Genomic DNA, 27,647 nt, shown 5'->3' with positions numbered 1-27,647 from the left:
CCACCGTGCTTTAACACTGGTAGAGCAGCTTAATGCACAAAAGGTCTGTTTCATCCATTAAAACAAAATAAAGTCCACGGTTATGTGCCTGAATATTTCTATATGACATTTTCTTGTTTAAACACATGCCTGCATCTTGCACAGTCCTCTTCTTCACTGTATCTGAGGTTCACTGCCAAGTAAAATCGAAAACTATGAGCTGTGTCCCATACGCTTCACCAAGAAACCTTCTCGCATTCACTTAATTTGACCCTGATTATGGATTTGGAGGATCTGAGCTCCAGGAATCATGAAAACATTCACCCACACCTTAAGACAGCAAACTTAAATGTTTAAAGCAGTGGTTGTCCAGATTCTACAATTACTCCACATGATTTACAAATACCTTACCATTTATGGCACAGTGTAAATAAAGGGAAGTAAAATGAGAAAAAAAAGGAAATGATTATTTTCGTCACGTAACACAATTTACGGATGCATTAAATCATCAGTTTCATAATAATTTATAAGAATTTCAAAGAGAGTCTTGTGAAGTAACACAACCTGATGTAACACGTAACTTTTGACTGATTCATCTGGAACAGAGCACGTTCTTGAGCTACTTTATGTTTAATGTCTGTGTTTGTTTGTGATTTTCCTATATTTGAACTGAGAGTTTGTTCTAATCCAACCCAGATGGAGACAGATGGGATAGGCTCCAAATTAACTCCCCCCAGCCATTACATCTCAAATTGCTGTATTTTCAGCAATTTAAAGTGCATTTACCAGGCAGTAAAAACAATGAACATGGATTATTCCAAGCAAATAAAACAACTAAATGTTCTGAAAAGACATAGAGCTATTTTTCAGGCTAAGTGACTGATTTCCTGAGGAAGGGTTGGGTTGAATAAAAAGGGCTTGCGGCTGAAACAAATGACCCCTGGTGCCAGGTGGTTAACCACTCTGATATAGTGTCACTCACAGCCCATCACAGCCTCCCAGAGGTAACTGACTATATGAAAGATCAGTTGTATATTGGTATTTTTGAGCTTTTACGTCTGCTTAAAGTTTGTGATTGGTTTGCACTCCAGCTGACTCAAAATTGAAACTCAAAACAAAATACTTAACATCCATCCATCCATCCATCCATCCATCATCCATCCATCCATCCATCCATCATCCATCCATCCATCCATCCATCCATCCATCCATCCATCCATCCATCCATCATCCATCCATCCATCCGTTTTTTTTTTAATTTTCATTTTTCTTTTCCCTAATGAAAGAGAGAAATGTAGATATCTTTATCAAGTACCTCGGAAAAACATCTACGTGAGTGAAATGACCTGTTAATTTGGGACGGGCCCGCCTTCCAGGCTGCGTCATCATCATCCGGCCGGGCCGGCCCGACATCCCGCTGAGGTCACATCAGCCCTCCCACTTCGAGCACCGGTCGGACCGGAGCGCTGCGATATAAACTTGGAGCAGAGGGGCAACCATCTCAATGAGAGCTGCAAATACAAGAACACCGAGAAGCGATCCTTTTAGAAGATTTCATATCTGGTAAGGATTATTTTCCTCTTTGAAACGCGATACAGGTTTATGTGCAGCAGAGGCTTCTCCTGCAACAGCAGTTTTACTGCACTTCCCTCTCGCTCGTGCTATTATAAAACAATTATTATTAAAGGTTGCTGATTTTATAGGATCAGGTTTATGATGATGATGATGCAGGCATTTTGCACGGTTATTAATAAACGCGCCCATTGTTCATAACTGAACAATAGTTGAATATGCATATAGTCTTATGATAGATATATGTTGACGCGTCTCTTTCATATTATTTAATGCCAGAGAGTTAAAAAAAAGAATACAGCAAAAACAATCAAAACTGTATTAGTAAGCATTTCGTTTCATACAGAATGTCATCTAAGGTGTGACTTCAATCTTTTGTTTTATGTTGTAACACCAGGTAAGCTGTGTGAAGAAACTGCAGTAGGCTGCACTCATTTATGTGGAATGTTTTCTCACACTGACCTCAGCATCCTCCTCCACCTGCTACGTCTGGTGGGAGTATAAACTTACATGCAGTACTTTTCAATTTGCCTGCTGTAGCAGCTTCTTTAAAACATGGTGATATGGCGCTCTGCTGCTGGACTCTGAGTGTGTGTTATCAAGCAGCATGCCATGATGCAATGACTTCCCTCAGTGTGTGTATCTGTGTACCACCGTGAGCAAGGGGCTAATGAGCTGGATCTGCCTCAGCTGACGCTCTGGTATCAGTCTCCCTCCCAGCATCTGTCGGCGCTGATGTTGTCCATCCGGCTGCTTATCTGTACTGTTGCATGCCGAGAAAAAGTAGAGTTTGTATGTAGCATCTGCTTTCCTGGCAGTGCGGTCAGCTGGATTTTTGCCTTACACTGATGTTTGTGACTCATGGGATCGGTGGCTTGGGTCTTACAGCTTTAATGTAGGAGTGCAGGTTAAGCAGAGGAGAGTGTGGGGGCAAACTGTGGGAATGATGGCTAAAATGTAACGCCGAATGCCTCAAGACTGGAAAATGCAATACTTTCTTTTACATCTCTAGTCTTCCTTTCTGAGTAAATCTTTCAATTCTGAATTTATTTAATGGCCTTGAGACTGGACATAAAATAAAGACATCAGGACATGCCATGACTCAGGACTAGTCATTCTCTTTCTGCTGACCTCTGGGTTTTCATTTCGTCTTACTTCACCCTCTTTTGCCCTTCATCGTTTTCTTTCTGAGTTCTCAATTCTTTCATCTTTTACCTTGTAGCTGTCTCACACTCCATTATCTCCTCAATTTATACTCACTCCTAACATCAACAATGGCTCCTCTAACCTGCATCTTTTCATTTTAGGAGCTTATGATTCATTCTCATAAAGATTTCAAAGGGTCATATTTCACAGGAAGAGAAGGCAACAATGCAGCTCTCTGTTCTGTGGGACTTTACAGAGCCAGATCACAGCTGGTTTGTTGAAGCGTGAATGAAATCCCCTGAGTAAAGACTGCATAATGCCTTCTAAGCATCTTACATGCCAACATGACATCACATGCCATGATAGATCATCAACAGCCACTCTACACACATGCAAACTTCTTAAACAAAAAAACAACGCCTAAACTGAAACTATAGTAAAAGTTCAGCAGGTCAGACCTGTTCAAAACTTGTTATGATGTTCGGATGTTTTTCTGAGAAATGCTCGTAAGAAACCAACAGTAAACTTTTTAGGCTATAAAGGTGTCTCCTCTGCCAAATTCCCCCGTGGGCACCAGTGTGGGCGGTCCTCCCACTCTTCAGTACTTTATTAAGTATGAGGTGTGATATTTGCATAGATGAGAGACAGGAAAAGTAACTGCTGTCAAGTTTTCAGTAAATCTGAATTTCATACGGAGGTGCAAACTGTGTTCCTGCACACTGTCTAACATTTCAGTATTCCGGCTACCAGACAAGTACAGTATGCCTGACCTTTTGCAACCCGAATTCCCACTAATTTTCTGGTGAAAATTAGATGTCAAAGACTGTGATCAGCACTTGAGACTGTTTCCTTAAAAAAAACACTAAAGTGGGACAAACATAACCTCTCTGTTTGCGTGTTTGTGAGTATGTGTGTGCGTCTTATCATCTGTTGCATGTGTTTGCTGTTTTCACGTGCCACATCTTATACCAGCTGTTATGACTCACAGTCTGGCTGCTGCAATTCTGAAGATGTTTTCATTTCTTCCATTCACAATTGACCTACTAACTAGGGAAACACACTCTCCACCGAGTGCATACTTGGTTGTGCGTGTTTCAGCTGCTAACAGTTTGGGTGTAGTAGACCAATGCATTAACCCTCTCAGTGCCAGAAAGCTGTATTGCGTCCCATTCAGAGTTCACTGCATAGCTGGCTATTTTATCTACTATTTATAAGCTGTTTTAAGATCATTACTCACAGTGAAAACCTCATAGATATCACCAGTGAGTTGGATTACTGTAATTAGATGTCATATTTTACACAACAACTATTATTTTTTTTAACATAAAATCAACAAACACAAGTTGTACAAAATATGTCTCCTTTTGAAATAGCCACATTTCAGTGAAAAAATTGATTAAAATAGGTTAGACAGAAAAATGTGACGTTGTGTGCGCATGCTTCTACTTTAATATCCACATAGAGGCATCAAAAGTTGTAAGATTGACCATAAAAAAAACTAAAAAATGTGGGGTTGTTAAAGCAATATTGAAACGATGGCCCCCACTTGGGCCTCTGCACGAAAGACAGACTAAAAAGGGTGGATACACATATGTTAACATCCGATGAGTGTTTGCTGGCATGTGCTTTCGTGCTTGCGTGTGTTGATATGTACGCCCGTTTCCTAAATACACGGGGTTGGTGCTAGTCGTACTATAGCAGGAAACACATGTTTTTAGCTGACAGGGGTAGAGAGAGAGAGGGGCGACTGCACTGAGCTGAACAGCTGCACAAAGGAAACAAAAAGGAAACTAGTGTTTTGTTGTCGCCCTGCCAGTGAGGCTCCTCTGGGGGGGTAATAGTACAGGACAGCAGGGGTTTTTATTTGTCAGAGGTAAGGACAGCCTCCGAGGGACCCGTGCTCTTAATGGTGAGTGTGTGAATTTGTATTTTATAAGTCAAACCCTGAGAAGGAGTCTTTGTTCAAAGGACAATGAGCAGACTGAACAGTAAATCTTTGTGTGTGGGAGTGTTGATTAGCTCCACGTTCCTGAGCACTTTGTGCATGTATGTGTGTGTCTGTGTGTGTGTGCGTGTGTGTGGTTGCCTGCGTAGCTGTTTTACCTCATTGATATATGAAAACACAATGCTGTTTTCTATTAGCTCAGCCAACCGCAGAAGGTGAGTCAGTGGAGAACCAGCCAAAAGTCAGGAGACTACAAAAATGTATGCCGATGTGTCTGAGTCTTTGCATGCTTGTTCATGTCAAAGATTTTTTTTATTTTATTTTATTTTTTTTTAGCTTTTTATGTGTTTCCCCTCCTTTCTACTCCTTCTCCCGCTCACCCCTCCTTTTTGTTTGTGACTCATGTTTACTCACGCCTGATTGAAAACAACAGAGACTCGTCTTCACCTCTTTTCTTCATAATTAGACTCTTCTATAACAGAAATGGAACAAGTCAGCTATGAAGCAAAAACGGGAAATATAAGTTTGGTTACTTTTTTCTTGGTCCCTCAAACGTCTCTTTGAGGTCCTGAGTCACTTTGTCCTCTCACAGCTGCTGCTTTGCTCTGGTAGAGCAGGAATGCTCTCAGGATGGTGCCGAAATGGTGTTTTTCTAGCGTGCTGCCTTTCATCCTTCAAAGATTGTCCAGACTGTGTTGTTTGATGTGGCGGTCACGCTTTCATTTTTAGTATTTTAGGAGAGATTATCTGTGTCCTGTTTATTCCCAATGGAAAAGAAGTAGATTAATTATGATAAGAGGAGTTTTTTTTTCATGATATGTGAATTAAATAGGAGGATGTGGGCTGATAGGGATGTAATAAGGAGGGAACTGAATTTAGGTCAACTGCAGACTCATTCACTTTCCCATGAGGCTGTTCTGCACATGCTGCTGAAACTTCCTCTCTGAGTCAAGAAGTCAGCTCAGCTTCAAGAAACAAGGAATGACATCCAGGTTCCCACAACTACCCCACCTCGTTCTCCAGTTCTTCTCAGAAACATGCTTAGGGATGTAGGAAGGAAGCTTACAGAGAAACAGTACAGCTGGGAGACGGTGACCAGTGTTCATCATTTTCCTGCGATTGTTGACTCAGTATTGGTGACAGATACATGAGAAAAGCCTCGATGACCATGAATGTGACATCACTCAGTCACCTGACCGAATGTCGAATATTTAAAGTGAGCTAAATGTTGTCGTGTGACCTCCAGTTTTTGCACAGCTATCTGAATTTTGGGTGTGCATAGTGACTGTAATATGTATAAATTTTGTGCTTCCAGCAAATAGAAGACCTCTAGAAAAACCATGACCGGATCACATCAACTAATTGTGCTCCTTTCTGCTCTCTGCTGCTGCCTAGCGAACAATGTAAGTACTACAGGACAGTACCATAAACTGTTGTAATCTTCAGCGCACTGCAAATCCTGCATACTTAACAAGGCTTATCTCAATAAAGTCCAATTCCTGTGATTTATTATCCACTTGAGCAAACATTTAGCTTGTTTAATGTGTTCGAATTTGTGCTTTTGCTGCATGTCAGTGTGCCACTAACAAGTGTGAGTCAGAGCAGCTGCTGAACAGCAGCATTTTAAATGCAAAACCCTGATGCACGTCTGCTCCGTGTTTTACCGGTCCTTCCCATTGCAGGTGGAGCTTTTCCGCACTAAGAGAGGGACTCGTTTTTACAGAGGTGAGCCTGACAGGCAGCCAACCAGAAGGACGCTTTTGATTATTCATGTCCAGAAGTCTTCACCTTCCTCTGACACCTCCTGTGAGAGTCACTGCACTTTTGTTCATCTACTCTAATAACACCATCGTCATCTTCATAATCGTCAAGCTTTTAATTCTCTGCTGTCACCCATGTGTTTGTGTTCTTCCCTCCTGTGTTTTTATGTCTCTAACAATAGGACAGTTATTATGTGTTTTGTGTGTGTGTGTGTGTGTTTTGTCTTGTTTAATTGGCTGTATACTTATGCTTGTGTGTGTATTTCCTCAGTACTTTGCATGGATAGTGAGACGTCTGCAGTGCGTAGTTTTGGAGACACTTGGCTGCGATGGAAAGGACAGCGTGTGGAGTATTGCCATTGTACTTTAGGAGGACGAGAGCGTTGTCATATTGTGCCAGTGATCAGTGAGTGTGATATGGATGTAAATTTGCACAAACACAAGTAGACTGTCTGACATTTTTATTTTCTAATCAGTTTTTTTTTTTTATTCCATTGAGCAGAATTTAAATCCACTGTTTGTTCATCTGTCTGTCAGTCCTCTCTCCTGCCCTCACTGCCCTCTACCTTTCATTATAACTTCACCTTACCTCTAACGTGCTATTATAACCTCAAATGATTATTTTTTTTTGTTGGCTTGCCTCAGTTATGTGTCCAAATCCCTGTTATTTCAGTGCATCCAAACGAAGAGCTGTTGGGTTTCGGCGCTTTTGAGTAGGCGTAGTTTAGTCTGAGATTATTTGAACCAGTTTCTCCAGACATGCCCTCGTGCGTACTTTCACCCCCACTGACGAATTGTGCGAGGCCTGATTACTCCTCCCTCAGTCAAATTGCAACCACATTTTTAGTCTGCCATACTACAACATCTGTGAGCTCATACCAGTGGGAGTGACAGCAGTGCTGTTATTCTAAGCGCCGGCCTTTAGGAAATGTTGAAACAATAAATGAAAACGAGGACTGCAGAAGGCATGAAACCACTTTTGCTCTAGATAGAAATCCGTGACCTGACACAAAAACTTTAAGAGAGAAACTATGATGATGTTTGCAACGAGTAAGAAGAGAGTTGGGGTGAGCTGCGGGCTTTTGCACTTGCATCCTCAGTGTTTCATTGTAAAACATGACACACAGCCCTCAAACCCAATCTCTGTAGTGGTCACGGTCAATCTGTCCTATTCTGATTATTCAAACTGTTACTGGATGACGTGTGGCTGACTAAACAGCTCTCTGTCTGCCTCTTCCAGACTGCTACGTGTCTCAGTGTTACAACGGAGGAACCTGCAAGGAAGCTGTGTACACTTCAGACTACATCTGCCAGTGTCCCCCTGGCTTCGCTGGGGCTCAGTGTGAGATCAGTGAGTATTCAAGGAATACTTAGATCTATGCAGTGATTGTTTCAGTTAGAGATATAAAAAAATAACAATAAATATAATTTAATTATGTTTTCATTTCAATTTCAAAAATGCCAAAAATCTTATTTTGTCCAACAAACAGTCCAAAACCACAAGTTAGTTACTTTAAAATGACATAAACACACATTTTCTTCTCCTGAACTTTATTGCCAAACAAAAGAAGCTGCACTAGAGCTCAGCCAAGAGTGGATGCTATCAATGTTTCCTTCCTTATTATCATTCTGTCACAAGCATCAGCCTTGTAGATGTTCGTGACTAAGTCAGGATTCCTTGAGAGAGTCGTTGACTTTTTCAGATGATTTTTTTCAGCGCTCTCAGCCCAATAAGGCGAGTGTCATTTAGTCCAATTATATTTAGGACAAGGCAGCATCTCAACAGCCACAGTCTCTAATACTGGGAAACTCACACCTACAGTACACGATCTAAGCAGATAAATAGCAGCACAGGCTGGAGGAAAACACATACATTTGATCTGAACCTCAGCTGTGTCCATACACTGGTGGCCTGTGACACACAACACTGATTGAAGCTTGTTAGTGACTCTTGATAAGATCACAGTCTGACCGTGTGACTCATACAGCTGGTGTCATGGGCCTGTGGTTTGGAGGGAAGATGTGAGGATCATAAAGGATGGAAAGACATGAATGTTTTTGTTTCTGTGGCTCACTTTTGGTCACTTTAGGGACACTCCACCCTCTCAGTGGGATAATTATCTTAAGTCCAGTGGTCACAGCCAAGTGATTTTAGCGAAACAACGACAAGTTAATACGGCCGGGCCATAAATCCGATGCATTTACGATCATCATAGGTTATGTTTGGTCACTGTTTTAAAACCGCTAATTGGAAAACTGCAATATAAATGCTATTAGGACACGAGTTTAAAGTCTTATGTAAGAAATAACAATGTTTTCATAATTTGTCCAAAAGTTTTTTAATAGTCTAGGTTTTTCCAAATCTGAAAAAAATATCAGTCTCACATATAAATAAGTGACTACATCCAGTTTCCCTGTCTGTTTCTCTGTCCAACAGACACCAATGAAAAGTGCCTCGTGGGGCATGGTGACGGGTACCGTGGCACCAAGAGCGTCAGCCAATCGGGGGCAGAGTGCATCAACTGGAATTCGACGTCTCTGAGGGGAAGGAAGTTCACGGCTAGAAAAACAGACGCCAGCAGTCTCGGACTGGGCAATCACAACTTCTGCAGGTACCTGTGCTAGAACACTCTCTCTCTCTCTCTCACCTCATCTTCAGTCATATCTTTACTACTGTATCTGTTACACAATAAAAATGTCTCCAAAATGCAGCACAATCCTTTGAGATTTTACTGAAACTTGCAGAGATAATGTGCAAGTCTTTTATGAAAGTTGTGAAAATGTTCACTTATTGTCCTTTTGTTTGATTTTGCCCCCCAGGAACCCTGATGGTGACGGCTCTCCCTGGTGTTACATCTATAAAGGCAGTCAGATTGTTTGGGAGTACTGTTCCTTGCCTAAATGTCCTGAAGGTACAGATTTACAAAAATCCCAACATACAGAAGGCTCAAATACTTTTAAATATGTATTCACACACAGTTCTGTCTGTTTGTGTGCTTTGGAGCAGATAAGTACAGAGAATGTGCGTTGGAATCTGGCCAGAAATACAGAGGCACAACATCGGTCACTAAGAGTGGCTCTCGCTGCCTCCCGTGGGATTCTCCTGTTGTCAAGCGCAAGATGTACAATGCTTGGAGATCGGACGCATTGGAGCTGGGGCTTGGCAGCCACAGTTTCTGCAGGTACATATGCCAGCACCTTTATGTTCAAACCCCCTTATGACTGTAATAGATCAGTTTTTTTATGGATATTTTCTCTTTTTTTATCCAACAGGAATCCAGATGGTGATGCAGGTCCGTGGTGTCACACCTACAAAAACATGATGCTGACCTGGGAGCTGTGCGACGTACCTAAATGCTGTGAGTTCTCTTATTTCAATTTCATTTTGCAGCGATATTGAAGATAGAAGTGAAATATTGAGACTGAAGATAATCAAATATCAAGATAACCCCTAGTTTTTTTTTTTCTTTTTAGCGAGACGTCCTATGACCACTCTTGACCCGCGTGCTCCCACCATTGATAACAATGCCAGAGGTAGGACAACTTCATGCTCAATGAAAACACCTCAGACATAACTAGAAGTCCCCGTCCTTGTTGGTGTGCACTGATCCTGCTGTTGTTCAACCATCATCCTCCAACCTGTCTCCTCTGTAGGAACATGTGGCCAGCGTTTAGACAACACCCTATCTCAACCATCGTTCCGCATGTTTGGAGGCAGAGCGAGTGATATCACAGAGCAGCCGTGGCAGGCAGCCATTAATATTTACCAGCCCCGTCACAAACGGCACTTTCATCTATGCGGAGGAGTCCTCATTGACTCCTGTTGGGTCCTGTCTGCTGCACACTGCTTCGAAGACAGGTAGCAATGACTTACAGCTTTCACACATGCACAAGCACACACAGTAAATACTAATTGAACCTGTTTGCCACATAGCATACAAACAAGTGCTCTCTGTCTTTTCAGAAATGATGTAAAAAAACTGCAAGTAATTTTGGGGAGAACATTTCGGAAACAAAACTCCAGCAGCGAGCAGATTTTCGAAGTTGAGAAACTCTGGATGCATGAGAAATATGACCCGGAAACATATGACAATGACATCGGTGAGTGAACATTCCATTAAAGACACAATAATTCATTATTTTTTTAAAACTTTTTTTTAACATACTGGCAGATATTAGTGTAAAAACATGGCCAGTAATCCTATAAGCCAGAAGGTCAGGCTTCAGACTGCTTTAAATGCTCGGATTCAGGCATTTTTTTTTTCTACATTTGACTTTGTATGATTTTATTTTAGCCACATATCTCTGGCTGTTGCCACAGAAGCTTCTCCCACCTGCGGTTCAAACCCTCTATTTGGCAAGGAAAAGTGTGTGTGTGTGTGTGTGTGTGTGTGTGTGTGTGTGTGTGTGTGTGTGCGTTGGGGGGGGGGCATAGGCCAGAATGGCTGGTCTGAGGAGCTGCACCAAAGCATAATAGGTCCCCTTTAAAAGCACATGATCATTGCCCACTCTGCCCTCTTTAGTAAAAAACAGGAGAGATCTTAATCAAACTCTGGGTGTGGAGAACTGAAGCTGCTGGAGCTGCTTTTGTCATACTTCAGTGTTAGTAATGAAAACAGAATGAGATGCTTTAGTGAACTTTTTTTCCTCCAGCAGTAATGATGCTGGAAGCTTAAGTGGGCAGCAGAGGCTTGTTAAAACTTTAAATCATCCCTCAGTCTTCATCCCACATTTTCCCAATGCATTACCTTGACTTTCCTGTGGTCACTTTCCACTCGCAGCTATTTTGAAGCTTAAGACGGACATTGGCATCTGTGCTGTAAACTCTCGAGAGGTTCTTCCAGTGTGCCTGCCCGAACGTGGGTTGGTGCTGCCCGACTGGAGTGAGTGTGAGATCTCGGGCTACGGAAAAGACGCAGAATGTAAGAAACCTAAATCGCAGCCTTTTCTCATTTTGCATGGCTACTAATGGAATATCTCACAAGCAAGCGGGCACACTTTATGTGTCTGACCAGCAGGGGGCACTATAAGCAAGCTTTTTACACAAACTTCTAACATCCTGGACAGGAGCTGGTGAAGTACTAATGCAACACTCTCTTCACAGTTTCTCATGAGTATTCTGAACGTGTTAAGAGAGGCTTTGTTCGCCTGTGGCCCAAAGAACGCTGCGTTCCAGAGGTGCTGTCCGGACGAACAATTACCTCCAACATGCTGTGTGCAGGTGACACCCGAGGGCTGGACGATGCCTGCAAGGTGAGAATGCCCACATGTAACCTCAGAATTAAATCAGTGCTAATAATGTTATTTGAACTTTTTTTTTTTTTTTTACAGTTTCCTTAACATTTGCTTTTTGGATTTAATTACAGGGGGACTCTGGCGGCCCGCTCGTGTGCCGAAACAATGACAGGATGACTCTGATGGGTGTGATCAGCTGGGGCGATGGGTGTGGACAGAAAGATAAGCCTGGAGTCTACACCCGTGTCACCAATTACATTAACTGGATCAACAACAAAATTAAAGGAAATCCAGTTTAGATCAAAAGAAGATGCAAATGAGATGTTGGGAGACCATACCCGTGAACACAGAGGACAGAACAGTGATGTTTATCATTAAGATGATAGACAGAGACACCCAGTAGACTTTGATTCTGTTGAGGACTGGTTTTAGATCCAAATGGGGTGAAGCTTTAAGTCAAAAATGACCATTTCTACAGAGACACACACACAACAAACCTCAATCGGGAGTTTTTGGGCTCTCAGGATTTATATTCCTAACTGTCTTCAACGTGATAGTGAAAGGTAGAAAAGCAACAGAGAACAAATCTTTACCTTCTTTCTGGGCAGTTTTAAAGCTGATATGATTTTTTTTGTCTTCATTTTTTATTTTTTCTGAGCACTGAACTGAGGTTCAGGCAGTTAACCTATCTAGATAAATAGGAAAAATATGTATATCCCTCTGCTTTTTGTGGTTGGCTTTATGCTGGCTTATACAAAGACGTCACACTGGCAGACTTAAGATCAAAAGCACTTTTAATCCTCTCTCAAAGCACGCGTTTACTGTGCACAGTACAGTAAAACACATAGGGATATTTATTCTGCTCCACAGGACATTTTTAAAGTTCTTTGTCAAGAGGCCTTGTCTTATAGCTGAGGGATACATTGGCTTAAATAGTTTAATGCAAAATGTTCTGCATTTGCTCACAGGAGGGCCTCATCCAAACCACAATCTGCTGGTTCAGATTCTGCTTTTTTTTTTTTTTTTTGTTTGCAGATTTTAATATTTTAGCTCTCTCTGTTGCATTGCGCTGTAAATAACAGAGGATTTGAACTCTTGGGAGGAGGAAACAGGAGTTACTCCCTCTATTTAGCAAACCTGTGGCCTTAAGCTTTACTAGAGAGGACAAGTCCTCCATCAGCTACACCTGGGCTAAAGGTGGAAGAGTCCTCCAACAGCTACACCTGGGCTGAGCCCATCTTGTATGTAACATGTATATTTTCCAGTGACTGATTTTATAATGAGTTGGAGGGGGGGGGTTCTGTTCTACATTAAACTACTTATTGACTGCAAAACTTAACTATGTAAGAAACTTGCTTCCTTTTGTGGGAATCTGAATTTTAGAAGTTTTGTATTAAGTTAATATTTATGTTTGTTTTACATTGTTTTTGTAGAAATCTAAATATGTCACTTATCCGTGTGTTGTAGCTTGATAATTTATTGTTACTGTCTTTATAACCATATCCAGTGATACCCTTGTCAATAAATAATATTTCAAATAAATAATTTTAAGCTGTTTTTTTTTTTTTTTTTTTTTTTTTTTTTTTTTTACTGCTGGAAGCTGGCACTGATTTCAAATCAAATCAAATCAAATGTATTTGTCACATGCTTGGTCATACAATATAATTAGCAGTGAAATGCTTTGACGACTGCTCTTACACCATAGCACGTGATGAGGATATAAACAGGATGATTTAAAGAATATTATCAGAATGTAGACTGAGATAAAATGAAAGTGGAATAATTAACAAAATATAGCCAAAATAAAATATTAAATGTAACAAAATATATACACTAGAATGTAACAAATATGATTTGAAGAAAGGCTCAGTTTAATGGCCTCTGAATTAAATTAACTTCCTCCAGCACATTTTTGGTCATGACGATGTTGTGTTATTATTTTTATCATGGTTTCAAAACTGTATCTCACAAACTGTAACATAAATGGAGGTTTTCTACATTTGTACATTTTTACACTATACACAGATCTGACGTCTTTCTCTCAGACTAGTGTTTCCTGGTTTTTAATATTTATGTTTAATGATTGCAATGACCACATAGTTTTATTCACATGACCAGAGCCCAACAATAACAATTCCAATTACAGATAAGGACTTATACTCATTTGTTAGGTTCATCTGTTCAACCACTCATTAAAGCAAATGTCTACTTGGCTGAGGTTCAAACCAAGCATCAGGATAAGGAGGAAAGGTGATTTAAATGAATGTTGCATGGTTGTTGATGTCAAACGGGCTGGTCTGAACATTTCAGAAACTGATCTACTGGGATTTTCCCGTACAACCATCTTTAGGGTTTACAGAGAATGGTCTGAAAAAGAGAAAATAGTTAGTGAGCGGTTCTCTGAGTGAAAATGTTGTCAGAGGTCAGAGAATGGCCAGACTGCTTCCAAGCAACAGTAACTCAAATAACCACTTGTTAAAACCAAGGTATGCAGAAGAGCATCTCTGCAAGTGCAACATGTGGAGCCTTGAAGCAGATGGGCTACAGCAGCAGAAGACCACAGCTGGTGCCGCTCCTGTCGGCTAGGAGCAGGAAAACTGAAGCTATAATTCACACAGGCTCACCAAACTTGGACAATAGAACATTGGAAAACTATTACCTGGTCTGATGGGTCTCAATTTCTGCTACAACAGTCCGATTGTAGGATTAGAATTTAGCACATGGATCCATCCTGCCTTGTATCAGCGGTTCAGGCTGCTGGTGGTGTGATGGTGTGGGGGATATTTTCTTGGCACGCTTTGGGACCCTCAATTCCAACTGAGCATCATTTAAAGGTAAAAGATCCCTTCAAACAGTGTCATAACTGGGGCTGATCTGATTATATTACACCAGCAAACACAATATTTTACTATTACAAACTCCATTATACTTGTAACCACACTTTTATAATCCAGTGTGTACTTACATACCAAATCATGTGGTAATCTGTGTTTTAGAGGAAAATCTGCTGGATGGAGTAAGTCTGACTCCCAACATCGTCAGCTTGGGAAAAATGCAGTAATTTAGTCGTACTACAAGAAATCATACCTTCACTAAAATTATGATGGCAACCTTGTTGCTCTTACAGAGATTCTGGTCATTCTGGTCATTCTGGAGCCTGAAGCACCACAGGTGTAATAATAAAAATAAAAAAATCAATACTGTGGGACTGTTTTCTGGCTGCAACAAGTTATATAATTCAGTCAGTTATATGACTGTTAGGGAGCTGCAGTAGGGAAATTTGGAGCCATGTTTGAGATGTGCAGCAGGTCATTTAAAGGCAGGCATTTGAGCAGCAGGTGAGGCTGTCTCTTTCTTTCTGGCACAGGTAGGAAATGCAAATGAGATCAGTTAGAGCTGATTCACACTCTGTCTCGCACGCCTTTAATCTTTAAAGCCATTTGCATCCAAGAACCGAAACAAAGACAGATCCTCATGACTTGAGCTGTGAGACTCGACCCCAAATCATGACAATGGTAAAGTACTGTTTTATTTAATTTGTCATATGTTGGTTTTCACTCTGATAACTTTAGGTGGTGGGAGAAGGAAGTGAGCAGGTGTTGTTGAGGCCTGCTGTAAAACTTCCATGTAGTTATTTTTCTCTCGGCTTTATTTCTTCTTCGGAGCTTTAAGTGCGGGAAAGAGATGACTGTGTGAGAGTGTGAGGGCAGACAGGGAAAGTATCCCAGACAACAAGTGTTTACAGACAACCTGAAGGCAAATGTTTACCTGCAGGTATCAGTAACGACGATACAAAAGTCCTGTGAGAGGTTAAACACATTTGATCTTTGCTTGACGGGCCGCTGTTTTGGTTTGTTTTTTTAATTATTTATTCGATTTTGTTGGATCAAACACCGAATCACAGTTGCGTTTGATGCTATTTTTGATTTGCATTCAAGTTTCACTTCCTGGTTAAAGAAAGATTAAATGTTTGTTGTGATCGTTTTGTGCAGTTTAGTGGAAATGCTTCCAAATCTCTGAGATTCTTGCAGAGCTGTAGACTAATTTTATGTCAGATGAGCATTTATTGTTTTGTCTCAAGCCTTTTAGGTGGTATAATATCTGCACATACTGTGTAAATGTAATACATATAAATGTTTAAAGTTCCTCTTGTATATAGCACACAGTTCTTGCAGTTACATTTTTTCATCAACAAACCTTAAACACAAATAGAAGCAAACTCCAGTCTGTGATGTGTGACTGGACTTAAACTAGTGCAGAACATAATCTTTCCCCCTTTAGGAAACCCTTGAAAACAAAATTTTATGGCACCTGTTTTTGAAGATAGTTTCTTAAAAGAAAACTATTTTGTAATCCCAATCAAATATAACTGCATGTTATAACAGATGAATGGTGAACTATTTGAATAATGCGTGCCTCGTCCTAGTTTGCATCAGATTTCGCTCCACAGCCGCACGACTTTTTCCTCTTTCCTCCTGTTTGCCCCCACGGACTCTGACAGCCAGTGCTCTGCTTTTTGTAAAATTTACCATCCACAGGTCGTGTTTTAACGCCGCCACTGACACAAAGCAGAACATTGTCACTGTAACATGAATCGACCTTAAAATGTAGCCACCTTTGGAATTACTGTGGGAGGGCGAATGTGATGAATAGCTGAATCGTGATGTAGTTCTCCTTTTTTATCACCTTTCACCTGCTGCCCATCTGTCAGAACTAAGGCACCTGTTTTCTGACGTGGTGTGTGCACAGAGAGAAAGTGATCCCTCCCCTCCCTCCCTGTTTATAATCATTTACTTTACATCAACACTTCCTCTACAGCTGCCTGATACCGCGGGAGAAACTCAACTTCCTGATTTTATTCATGTATTGAATTTCACCTCCTCCCGTAACTTCACCTGTACCTCTACACATAAGCTGGAATTTTGCTGATATTTTTAAAGGACTTGTGTCAAAGCTGATTTTGAATTTGGTGTAGTAGCAATCAAAAGCCACAGAGATCATTCACGAGGATACCTTTAGCTGTTTGTGCATTTATTCCAGCACTGTTTACACAGTAAAATAACAATGCTAAAAAAAAAAAAAAAAGTGACAGCAAACTACATTAAAATATTTCTCTTTGGTAAGAATTATGAAATGTTATGATAGTTATTTAATTAAGTTTGTTATTGTGTAATGTGGATTCAAGTGTAAGTGTGGTCAAGTGTGATAGTGTGAAGGTTTAGACAGCAACTGGCCATTGGCTGTGTTTCCTATAGGAATAAATCATATAGGCCAGCATCTACAGTCATGTGAAAAATTATGAATATTTTTTTTACAACACTGTGGAGTCCTGTGAAAAACTAAGAGTACTCAATGATTCAGTAGCTTGTAGAACTATAGTACTGGCACTTCAGCGTCAATAATTTGAAGTAATCATTTTCTGTATGAATTTAATGATTTCTCACATCAGTGTCGAGGAATTCAGACCCACTTGTTTTTATAGTATTGTTTCAGTTCATTTATGTTTGGAAGCATTTAGTTATGCACAGCTCTCTCAATATCCCACCACAGCATTTCAGTCAGGTTGAGGTCTGGACTTGACTGAGTCATTGCAACACTTCAGTCTTTGCTGTGCTTGGGATCACTGCCCTGCCGTATGACCCAGTTTGGGCCAAAACTTCATCTGTTTGACTGATGGCCTCACATTTGACTCTACAATATTTTGGTATACAGAGGAGTTCATGGTTGACTCAATGACTGTAAGGTGCCCAGGTCCTGTGGTGGGAAAACAAACCCAAATCATCACCCCTTCACCACCTTTATATTTGGTATGAGGCGTTTGTGCTGATTTGCTGTGTTTGGAGTTCACCAAATGTGGCCCTGTGTGAGCTGCATATTGTGGACAAACATCTCCATCTGTCCAAAGAACATTGCTTCAGGCAACTTTGCAGACACAAGCTGCAAAGTTGCTTAGGTCTCTCATTCAGCAGAGAGGATTTCTGGTTTAAACACTGAAATCTTTCTGCAGCCCTTCTGTAATCATGTGGTTTACAGATAATAAAGATGATATTTTTTACATGTTTCAAGAAAAATAAAAAACATAGTTTTAGATTACACAAGATTACAGCAGAAACACTGAAGTGACAACATAATATCGAGCAAGTAATCATAATCTGTACAGGAAACTAAGAAATATAACCAGGACATTTCTCATAGTGTATTCTTGGCCAATAAAAGTGTTTATACTTTTATACTGGCCGATAAAAGATTAATATGTGTCCAAGAGAAAATTACTATGTAAAAAGATGTGCTGTAAATAAAAAATGAAAAATGATACACATCAGTACTTTAGGTGTTATTTTGTACAGTATTTATCCCCTTTTCTGCACCAAATAAAGCTCCATTGTTGTGTGACCTTTCTCAAAGACAGGAAGCTGACTCAGGCTGATAGATGAAGCTGATAGTTAACTAAAAGTAAATAAATATTAGCCAGACATGTGGTTTAAGATTAATGGGGTTGCATCGCATAGAAGACAGCTTAAATAGTTCTGTGTTTTTGTCTCTTGAAATCTGGGAATTTTGTCACAAATTTCTGATGTTTTACAGAGTTTCTTTGGAAAACTGAAGAACCTGTGAGTATAATGGCAAAAACATAAACCTCATCTATCCTCTTTCTTTCCTGGTGTAGAAAGCTGATTGTAGTAAAGTATGAACTGTCTGAGTCTTGTGTCTCCTCTTTATTTCAGGCACAGTGGACCCCCAGCCCCTCCCAGGAGGACGGGTGAGATTTGTCTTCACCTTTTTAAAATGGCTCTGATGCATCTTGTCAATTTCTTATGCATACTGGTTTATATATTTATTTTATATATTTATATATACATATATCTGTTCCAGATGACAATGCAGGGTTTGGGTGGCCGGATGATGAATTTGTAAGTAGAAAGAAAACCAATATAAGTATGGTTTATGTGAGGATTATTATATTTTTGTAACTTTTCTTTAGTTTTTGAAAATTATTTTCACACACACACACACACACACACACACACACACACACACACACACACACACACACACATATATATATATATATATATATATATATATATATATATATATGTGTGTGTGTGTGTGTGTGTGAGTGTGTGTACGTGTGTGTGTGCTACATTGCATTCCATATCAAAGTTTTCTCATGGCAGGATGATGACGGGGACACCTATGAACCACCTCCCTGTGAACGACTGGCTATGAAAGTGCCACAGAGACCAGTGGAGGAGAACGTTTATCTGGGTAACTTTGCTGCACTTCATAGCAAACTTCAGCACAGACACCACAGACAATGAAACGCTGTCCTTTTCCCTGAAATTCTGTCCCTTCTTTTTTGTAGAGAGGACAGCCAATTCTGGTGTACCACAGAGGCCGGTTGCTCCTCCACCCAGACCAAGCAAACCCTCGGTAATGACAGCTCAGGGTCTGTTTCTTTGTGCCTGTCCACACAGATGTTTTACTGTGTTGTATTTGTTTTTTTTTGTCAATCAGAAACTTCAGCAACGTGAGGATGCCATCACCAAACGTGAATACCTCAGCTCTGTTCATTTGCTAATTTTGTTAATCTCATCAGTCTGTTTTTATACTTTAATTAATTACATGAATACATACATGTATCTGCCCCCCAGCACCTGCGGTAGATAGAAATGATAAGCCAGGAAGGAAGATGATGCCTCCTCCTCCTGTAGCCCGGTCTCCACCAGTTCCTGCATCCTTTGAAGAAGGTGCAGTAATCAGTACCAACACAAACGATTCTTTCAAAAAAGCAGTTCACCAGATTGTAGATGAGTAATGGTGATTGTTGACTGAGAGGACGATAAATGTCTTAAAGAGGTGATATGGAAACCACACTAATATATATTATTAGTTTATTAGTCACGTGGTATTTACAGAAACTACTTGATAAACTCAGTTTACTAACCACGTGCAGTCTGTGCTTAATGTTTCCAGCAGCAACATAATTTGTACTTGACTGAAACAAAGAAAAGAGTGCCACCTGCTGTAGTGCCATTGAATTGCACCTTGAGCACTTCAAAATTTCAACTTCATCAGAAAACAGTCTGAAAGATCTGCAAGAACCCAAAAGCTGCAGGGTTCACAGACGCTTCTGCATTTCAAAATGAATATTATCTAATTTTTTTACTTTTAATCTGCGCTCAAAAATATTCACTCAAATCGATTTTGATATAAACCTTTGATATAGGTTTGATATAAAGTAATGAGTTAAAATGTTGTGTATATGGGGAACATTAATGAAAGAAACATTACTAAAACAAACATGAATTAGTATTAATAATCCTAAAGTTGGAAGATATATATGGATGGACAGAAAATAAGTTATGAATTCTGCTGCAAGTAAAAGACCTACTTTCAAGAGTAGTAGAAAAAGTTGTAGAAAAAAATAATATGCATTTGCCTAGAAAGTTTTTATTGATGCAGCTGATATGCAAAAGAAGAGCTTGAGCTAATATTGATTGTTGCATAAAATGGGAACCCAGCCAGCATATTTTCCGTTAATATTTAGTGACGCGGAAGAGAAGCTGAAAATTTAAATAGGCCTATTTTTAGTTTGCATACTGTATTTTATAAGTATGTTACATAAGTAAATGCACTTGTATTACTAACATTTGCTCACCGGTGCTGTTTTGTAAACACCAATGAGTAACTTGAGGATTCATCTATAAACTAACTAATTAATTAACTTACTGACTGGGGGACTCTTTCTGTGTGTACATGCTGGTAAGCTTCACCACTATATGTGTATGATATGGCAACACAGATCAAAAATATTAATAACATTTTTTTTTTCAGATGTATATCTGGATCCAAATGAAGAACAGGTGACTTTAACATTTTTATTTTTTTCTTTTGCATGGCAGGCCTGTGACTTGTTTCATATATAGATTAATTTCTCTTAACAGAGGGACTGATTAGAAGTCATTTGCAAGACTAGTGGAACTAGACACACTTGCATTTGCTGTTCACTGGACAGCTCAGCAGGCCAATGAAGCTGAATGTCAGCCAGGTGTATTGGTCATACCTGGATTACTGAGAGGTCCAAAAAAATCATGGCATCTTTTTTTGTCCACAGCACTCAAAGAAGGATATTTTAATAGTGTATTTCCCATTGTCTGCATATAAACACACACACACACACACACACACACACACACACACACACACACACACACACACACACACACACACACACACACACACACACAAAAGTTTTTATCTCAGTCTGAGTGTTTGTGTAGGAGGTGCAAGGAGTCACCCACGACATGTCTGCACCCAGGGGGTCTGTTGTTTCATAAGGGCCTGCTTAAGCAGTCGGTTTTCTACTGCTACATTTACAACAGCACATTAATGTACTGATGCTCACCCATCCAAACCCTGATATCCAGTGCAAAGCATTTAACTAACATTAGTTAGTTAAATGCTAGTTAAATACTAACACATAGAACTCTTCTCTGAAATGTGTGGAAGCCTTAAAACTGAAAAAGAGAGATCTAGTTCCCCCTAAATAACATACATGAACATTAAATCTTAGATAAGTCAGTAATGCCAAAAGCCAAGGCTCCCTGCACACCTGCATGAATATAATTTGATGGTTTTTTTTCTGAATGGAAAAGTTTAATGCCCCTGTGCGTATCATATTTGTCGGTTTGTGTTACAGGAGGACGATGATGACCTTTATTTAGAACCAACAGCAGGTAGTTTCAAGCACACAACATAAGTACTAGCTCTGAGGCATTGATTACAGCCTTGCATGGCAGTGTTTGATAAGCAGAGGTTACTTGTACTCTTCAGAGTAAAAAATGTGCTAAAAAATAAATTTTTATTTTCTCCCCTTTCCTCAGCTTGCTCTCCTACCCCACGCGGGCCAATGAAGATACCTCTGCCTACCAAGACACCTGCACCTGCTCCCATACCCATGTAAATGAACCTCACTCTGATTCAAAGCAGCTTTCACTCTATTTACAGACATACAGTAAGCTTATATAACATGTGATATAATCCATCTGTGCAGCTTTGCATTCTGGACAATGATGTGCTTGTTTTTCAATATGCAAATGCGGTAGTTATAATGTGACATTGTGTTTTAAAGTCCTAGTATTAAACATGCAATAAACACTAGACTTCTCACTGTGTGCAGGATGAAGCCTCTAGTTCCCAGATCTAAGTCTGTGAGTATGCCCATTCATCTCTGTGCTTCATCCTATAATTTTCTTATGCTAAGCTGGGCCCTGATTTAAAGTAAGCTGTCATGATACAGACTGAATTATAAGTTCTGACCCTGCATTTCCATTTCCAGTCTCTGAAATTAAACTTACAGATATGACACAGCAATAACATTTATTCCCTCTTTTTCAGAATTTCGTTTTGCCTCCCCTGACTGATTTAAAAAGAGGTTAGAACCACATCTTCCTCACTAATTAAACCAGTCCATACAGATCACATTCAAAAGATGTAAGGAGTACATACTTTTCCTCTATAGGTCATTCGGTGGAAGAGAGACATCACACTTTTCCTCCAAAACCCCCTCCACCAACTCCCAGCACTAAGCCATCTCTCACAGTAAACCTGAAAGAAACTAAAGCCAGGTAAGAGGCGAAGAATGCAGAGAAGGCTGGAAGTTGTTAGAAAAGTACTTTTAAAGCTGTGAAACTGCAGCAGTTTAAGTTCACTTCTAGCTTATTTCTGCAGGTGACTGACTGACTGTGTATGAGGTTGGATATAGCCATGATGGCTTGTGAAGTCCTGGACTGAATCCTTGAGTTTAGAGTTTTGCCTGTTTCTCTTTTCTTTTACTTTTGAGCCAGAAGTGACCATATTTGAATAAGATGGTGGAGTTCTAAGTTATCAACAAGCAAACAAACTTTATTATGAAGGTGCATCTATGTACAAGTGTGATCAAAACATTCTGGGAACTCCTTATTTGGGCAGGTTTCCCATCAATGTCATTTTTTACATGGATATCTGGTGACTTGTAGTTTACTATTGTTAGATCACCCCCTGGAAGTCCACTTTTACTTCAGTGTAAATTACCTAAATTGTGGCATACCATCACATGCTGCCACACAGAGCACTGTAACAGTTATTTTTTGGCCTCATCACCACAGACTTCATTCACCACCAGCTCTACATGCCGGATTTGTCTCCCTGCAAATTTGTTCATTCATCCATCCATCCATCCATCCATCCATTTTCTTAATGGCTTATCCATTTTAGGTGGCTGGAGCCTATCCTGGCTGGAGCCTATCCTGGCTGGAGCCTATCCTAGCTGTCACAGGACGAAAGGCCGGCAGTCTGTCACAGCCAATTTTGAATAACCAGTTAACCTAACATGCATGTCTTTAGACTGTTGGAGGAAGCCAGAGTACTAGGAGTGAACCCATGTGGGCCATGCAAACTTCAAGCCGCCCAATGGATTCAAACCCAGGGCGATCTTGCTATGATGCGACAGTGGTAACCACCGCACAACTGTGCTGCTGTCATTCAGTTCCCTGAAATGAAACTTGAGTTGAAGGGTCACTTTTTGATACAGGAAAAGAAATCCAGCATATATCGGAGAGGCACAAGTGCTAAGGGACAGAATAGGACTATAAAAAACAAACAAACACAAACAAAAATAGCAGCTGCTGGAACCCATCCTGAAATGCATAAGAAGAGAAAATCAGACAAATGTAAGTCTGCTATACATGTTGAGTTTTATGGGTTGATTCCCAGAATTTTTTTGATCAACTGTTATATGAATGTATCACACAAACAAAAACACCTGCTAATTATTGCTAAGCAGCATACATATAAAATACAAGAGTTTACCTCACCAAGCCTGAACAGTAGATTTCTTGGACTGCCTGTTATTCAACCACACAGCAATCAATGTTATTGGTCAAATAAATTAATAACTGTAATTTTATTTTGATGATCAAAAAGCCATCAGAAAAAAATACCATAGACAAGACTAGTTCAGGACTCTTTATAAGAGTTACAGTTGCTCTGCAGGTGGAAATTGCTGCTTGTTTCTGCTATAAAGTTGGATATTTTAATTTGGGAGTTTATGTGGTTTCACTCACTTTTGGAACTAGCTTTAAGTGGCCATTAGAGGAACTGCAGTTTTTGGCACTTGATTTTTCAGGCCCGGAGGGTATCACTACAGTTGACCCCATCTGCAAGACATGCAAGTGCATGCCTGTCAGAATTAAAGTCAGTGTTTAACGTTAGCCTTCTTTTCTATATTCCAGTCCTCCAAATCCTCCAATGGCAGACACTAAGCCTGTGGGTAAGCTCACTTTTTAAAAAAGGCTCTATAAAATCCAAAGGGATGACTGATGATCATTTTAAGTCTGTTTATATTCGTGCTTTGATGTAATCCAAACACTGCTCGTACTTTTTTTTTTTTTTTTAAACATCAGACTCTTCCCAAATATAGATTTCCCATGACCTTGTGCTTGACAAGTAACTTATCTTTATGTGTTTAAGCCTACTATGGTGGTATGAGGACAACCAAACTGACTGGCATGGAGGTAAGAAGTGCTCAAAACTGTCACTAAGCTAAAAAGACTAATACTAAAGCTAATACTAATTACAACTAAAAGTCCTGGTTCAAAAGTTCAGAATTCAAATCTATCTATCTATCTATCTATCTATCTATCTATCTATCTATCTATCTATCTATCTATCTATCTATCTATCTATCTATCTATCTATCTATCTATCTATCTATCTATCTATCTATCTATCTATCTATCTATCTATCTATCTATCTATCTATCTATCTATCTATCTATCTTCAAGTCTTCTTTGCAGCAATTCGACCATAAAGCCCAGATTGTGGATTGTCTGACCTTCATTTCTTAAAGTAATGATGGACTGTCATTTTTCTTTACTTAGTTGAGTAGTTCTTGCCATGATATGGATTTCTAAATAATGAAAAACCAGTGAATGAAAAGGTGTGTCCAAGTTTTAACTGGTACTGTATACCCTTTTGGGGTTGCAGTTGGTGTAAGAAACTCTACCAAATCATACCTGCAGAACTACCCACTCTGGTGACCCCTTGTGAATAGGCCTCAGAAGTATCTGAGAGGGCTGTGAGATGTTTTGGTTTCTCCACCCTGAATTTCTTCCTGTTAAAAGGGAGTTTTTCCTTCCCACCATCACAAAGAGCTTGATAATGGTTGTTTGATTGTTGGGGTTTTCTTGAGACTATTGCAGGGTCTTTACCTTCCAGTATAAAGTTCCTGTTATTGTGAATTGGTGCTGTATAAATAATTCTGATCTGGACCGAGTCACAGTTGAACTCTCTTATTGAAATATTTGCTGTGTGTCCATCCATATCCCAGGGTAAAGAATGGTTTGCTGGCGACTGCAGCAGAAAGACAGCAGAGGATCTGTTACAGAGAATCAACAAGGTAAACCAAGTAATTTTTATAGTGATATAAAAGCACAATGATGGCAGAGTTTTTCCATCTGCAATTACTAGATTTTTTTGAGCAAGCATGAGCGCTTAAGGCAAAGGTGCTGCAGAGACAGTTTATATCTTGCTGACACTCAAACAGAAGCCAAACCTGAGTCAGACAGCTTCAGGGCTCCATGGCTGTGATTTATTTTCCATTTCCTCCACTTACTCTCCCTGATACATGTAGAGTCTTTTTACATTCCCCCGATTCGCCCATTTACCAGTTTTATTTGGAGCCTACTTTAGTATTCTTTCACATCCATTAAAGCTTCCTAAGCTTTTCTTCTCCATCTAGTCTTAGGTATCAGATTTTCCTCAACCTCTCTTTCTTCATGTTGCAGGACGGTGCCTTTCTCATCCGACACAGCTCTGCTCAGAGCACTCGGCAGCCCTACACCCTCGCTGTGCTATACCAGCAAAAGGTGTACAATATTCCCATCCGCTTCCTGGTGGAAATACAAGGCTATGCCCTTGGAAAGGAGGGCAAAAAGAATGAAGAGGTGAAGGCAAATAAAACAGGTTTTGGAATTACTGCAGCTTATGAAGAGTTTCAGGCATAATTTAATCACATTTTTCCCTTTATCTTCCACTTTCTCTTAGATTTTCAGCAGCCTGGATGAAATGATTTCTCACCACAAGTATAACCAACTGCTGCTGATTGACAGCAAGAGCCAGGCCAAACACACGGCCCATTTAACCCACCCTGTACGCCCTTAAAACTACACTGCAGCTACCTGTTCACATGAGTCATGAGGATAATGACACAGTTTGAAAGCTGCTCTCTTGGAAATACTACAGGGTCACTGTGTGTCATTCCCAAAAGTGCACTTTCACTTTTATGGAATCTATAACACAACAAAAGTACTGTTTTATTATTTTTTTTAAACAAGTGAAAACAGGGTAAACTTCCAGTGCATAGAGGTGTTGAAACTCATCAGTGACAAACAGCAGCCTCCAGATAGCATAAAGTTCAGAGATCATCAAGTGCTGTGCCTTGAAACAACATCTTTTGTTTGAACCATGTCATCATTGTAATGAATGGTTAACTGTTAACGGTACACTTTTGAAAAAGGAAACTGTGTCACTCAGTTTCCGAACCAGTCATGCAGTCAGGATGTTTCTGGTAATGGACAAAGAAATTTGCTTCCGTCACTGCTGTTGTGAAGCATCAAAACATCTCAAGAGCTTCCCTCGCTGCACCTAAAATATATATATATATTTTTTTCTTTTCTGCTCATTCATATTATAATGCTCATGTATGATGCACCACTGAGATAAATATCTGTTTGCATTACTTGTTTTATTTTTTAATTGTGTATCTTTCCCCTGGGTTAGTTTAATTACTTTGGCCTATTATACTGAATATAGTGTGCTTGGTCTTTTCAGTGTAATGTTGTAGATATTGTGCAATACAGACCTAAACACATCTGCCTTACAAGATTTTTATTATTTTGATAGTTTCCCAGTACGTATGTCTGCAGTTACTATTTCTGTTTAATAGCCATCATTTTTCCTTGATCCCATAACTGAAAATAAGTCTTTATTTGGATTTTCTGTGATATCTGTGATTCTTTCAGAGGATCAAGTACATTACAAATGTACAAGATGCTTGATGAAGTCCTTTAAGTAAACTCAAAAAAAGGAAATGTTTCAAATCTTTGCTTGTGATGGAGCCTGGTCTCCGTTAGCTGCATGCAGCTGCTGGTGGTTCCACATGTTTCCTGTGGGGGTTAAACCAAACCATAAACTCAAACCTGAAATGCCACCTGGTAAAATAATTAGCGTGGCACTGTGTGACCCCTTCGGTCATTGCGTACACAGCTGTGTGCATCACTTTGTACAGTTATATCTTGTACTGTAATATTCATTTTCTGACATATGTCTAAAAAGATTATGTAGGCAGAAGATGATTTTTTTTTCCTCACCAAAATTCCTGTATCGTGACCAAAGGGTATAAGGAAATCAGGAGTCTCCCAGTTTGGATTCAGGAAACAGACACTCTCCCTACTTAAAACTTTCCTTTTTGAAAAAGCTTATAGTTAGGGCTGGATCAGGTGACCTTAAATCATCCCTTAGTTATGCTGCAAAGGACTTAGGCTGCTGGGGGTTCCCATGATACACTGAGTATTTCTTCTTCACTCTTCTAAACTCTGGGTCTCTCTCCCAAAGTGTGCCTTTTGTGAGAGTAAGGAGCAGGTGAAAGAGAGAGCCTAGACAGGTGGAGGTATACTCTGGTAAGAAGAGGAGTAGCAGTAAGATAGAATACATGTGTGACTGAAAGGGAGGCAGGTGTAACAGTGAAGCTGCAAGGATCAGAGGCAGTGAAGGTGGACGAATTCAGACACCTGGGGTCAGCCATCCAAAGCACCAGATAGTGCAGAAGAGAGTACAGGCAGGTTTTCACTGGGAGTGACCAGAATGGACAGGATTATAAATGTGTATATCAGAGGGACATCTCAGGTTGAGCAGTTTGAAGACAGAGTTAGAGAGGCAAGGTTTGGACATGTGCAGAGGAGGAATA

General features: G+C 39.9%; 2 protein-coding genes across 5 annotated transcripts; both read left to right on the top strand.

The window, feature by feature from the left end:
• The first annotated feature begins 1,413 nt into the window (after nucleotides 1-1,413).
• plat (plasminogen activator, tissue) lies at nucleotides 1,414-13,151 on the top strand. Of its 4 annotated transcripts, none has more exons than XM_030738471.1 (15): nucleotides 1,414-1,542; nucleotides 5,958-6,045; nucleotides 6,325-6,367; nucleotides 6,674-6,808; nucleotides 7,643-7,753; nucleotides 8,840-9,014; nucleotides 9,223-9,314; nucleotides 9,410-9,584; nucleotides 9,676-9,761; nucleotides 9,877-9,936; nucleotides 10,057-10,261; nucleotides 10,367-10,503; nucleotides 11,184-11,324; nucleotides 11,507-11,655; nucleotides 11,769-13,151. In XM_030738471.1, exons 2-15 carry the CDS (start codon nucleotides 5,983-5,985, stop codon nucleotides 11,934-11,936), a joined length of 1,740 nt encoding a protein of 579 aa, XP_030594331.1. In that variant the 5' UTR covers nucleotides 1,414-1,542; nucleotides 5,958-5,982; the 3' UTR covers nucleotides 11,937-13,151. The 4 variants fall into 4 exon arrangements, with proteins under 4 accessions (XP_030594331.1, XP_030594329.1, XP_030594333.1 ...); XM_030738469.1 differs by having other exon boundaries at nucleotides 6,325-6,448; XM_030738470.1 differs by lacking the exon at nucleotides 1,414-1,542 and adding an exon at nucleotides 4,477-4,606 and having other exon boundaries at nucleotides 6,325-6,448.
• Nucleotides 13,152-14,963: 1,812 nt separating this feature from the next.
• On the top strand, nucleotides 14,964-26,585 carry LOC115786133 (B-cell linker protein). Its single transcript, XM_030738175.1, has 19 exons — nucleotides 14,964-15,152; nucleotides 18,223-18,248; nucleotides 18,363-18,397; nucleotides 18,511-18,548; nucleotides 18,816-18,906; nucleotides 19,004-19,071; nucleotides 19,156-19,189; nucleotides 19,293-19,388; nucleotides 20,476-20,504; nucleotides 21,341-21,377; nucleotides 21,525-21,600; nucleotides 21,821-21,851; nucleotides 22,039-22,075; nucleotides 22,163-22,268; nucleotides 23,913-23,950; nucleotides 24,151-24,194; nucleotides 25,011-25,079; nucleotides 25,468-25,626; nucleotides 25,727-26,585. Exons 1-19 carry the CDS (start codon nucleotides 15,144-15,146, stop codon nucleotides 25,841-25,843), a joined length of 1,140 nt encoding a protein of 379 aa, XP_030594035.1. The 5' UTR covers nucleotides 14,964-15,143; the 3' UTR covers nucleotides 25,844-26,585.
• Nucleotides 26,586-27,647: the final 1,062 nt, after the last annotated feature.

Source organism: Archocentrus centrarchus, chromosome 9 (assembly GCF_007364275.1).
Source record: "Archocentrus centrarchus isolate MPI-CPG fArcCen1 chromosome 9, fArcCen1, whole genome shotgun sequence".
In the NCBI taxonomy this organism is placed as follows: domain Eukaryota; kingdom Metazoa; phylum Chordata; class Actinopteri; order Cichliformes; family Cichlidae; genus Archocentrus; species Archocentrus centrarchus.
This window is presented reverse-complemented; position numbering and strand designations above follow the sequence as displayed.

Bases quoted from the DNA above. Each gene is read 5' to 3' on its own strand.
- plat (XM_030738469.1), top strand. From the start codon at position 5,983: ATGACCGGATCACATCAACTAATTGTGCTCCTTTCTGCTCTCTGCTGC. The intron at 9,762-9,876 runs GTGAGTTCTCTT...TTTTCTTTTTAG, and splicing joins GTGCGACGTACCTAAATGCT to CGAGACGTCCTATGACCACT. The intron at 10,262-10,366 runs GTAGCAATGACT...CTGTCTTTTCAG, and splicing joins GCACACTGCTTCGAAGACAG to AAATGATGTAAAAAAACTGC.
- LOC115786133 (XM_030738175.1), top strand. The intron at 19,072-19,155 runs GTAATGACAGCT...TTTGTCAATCAG, and splicing joins CCAGACCAAGCAAACCCTCG to AAACTTCAGCAACGTGAGGA. The intron at 25,627-25,726 runs GTGAAGGCAAAT...ACTTTCTCTTAG, and splicing joins AGGGCAAAAAGAATGAAGAG to ATTTTCAGCAGCCTGGATGA.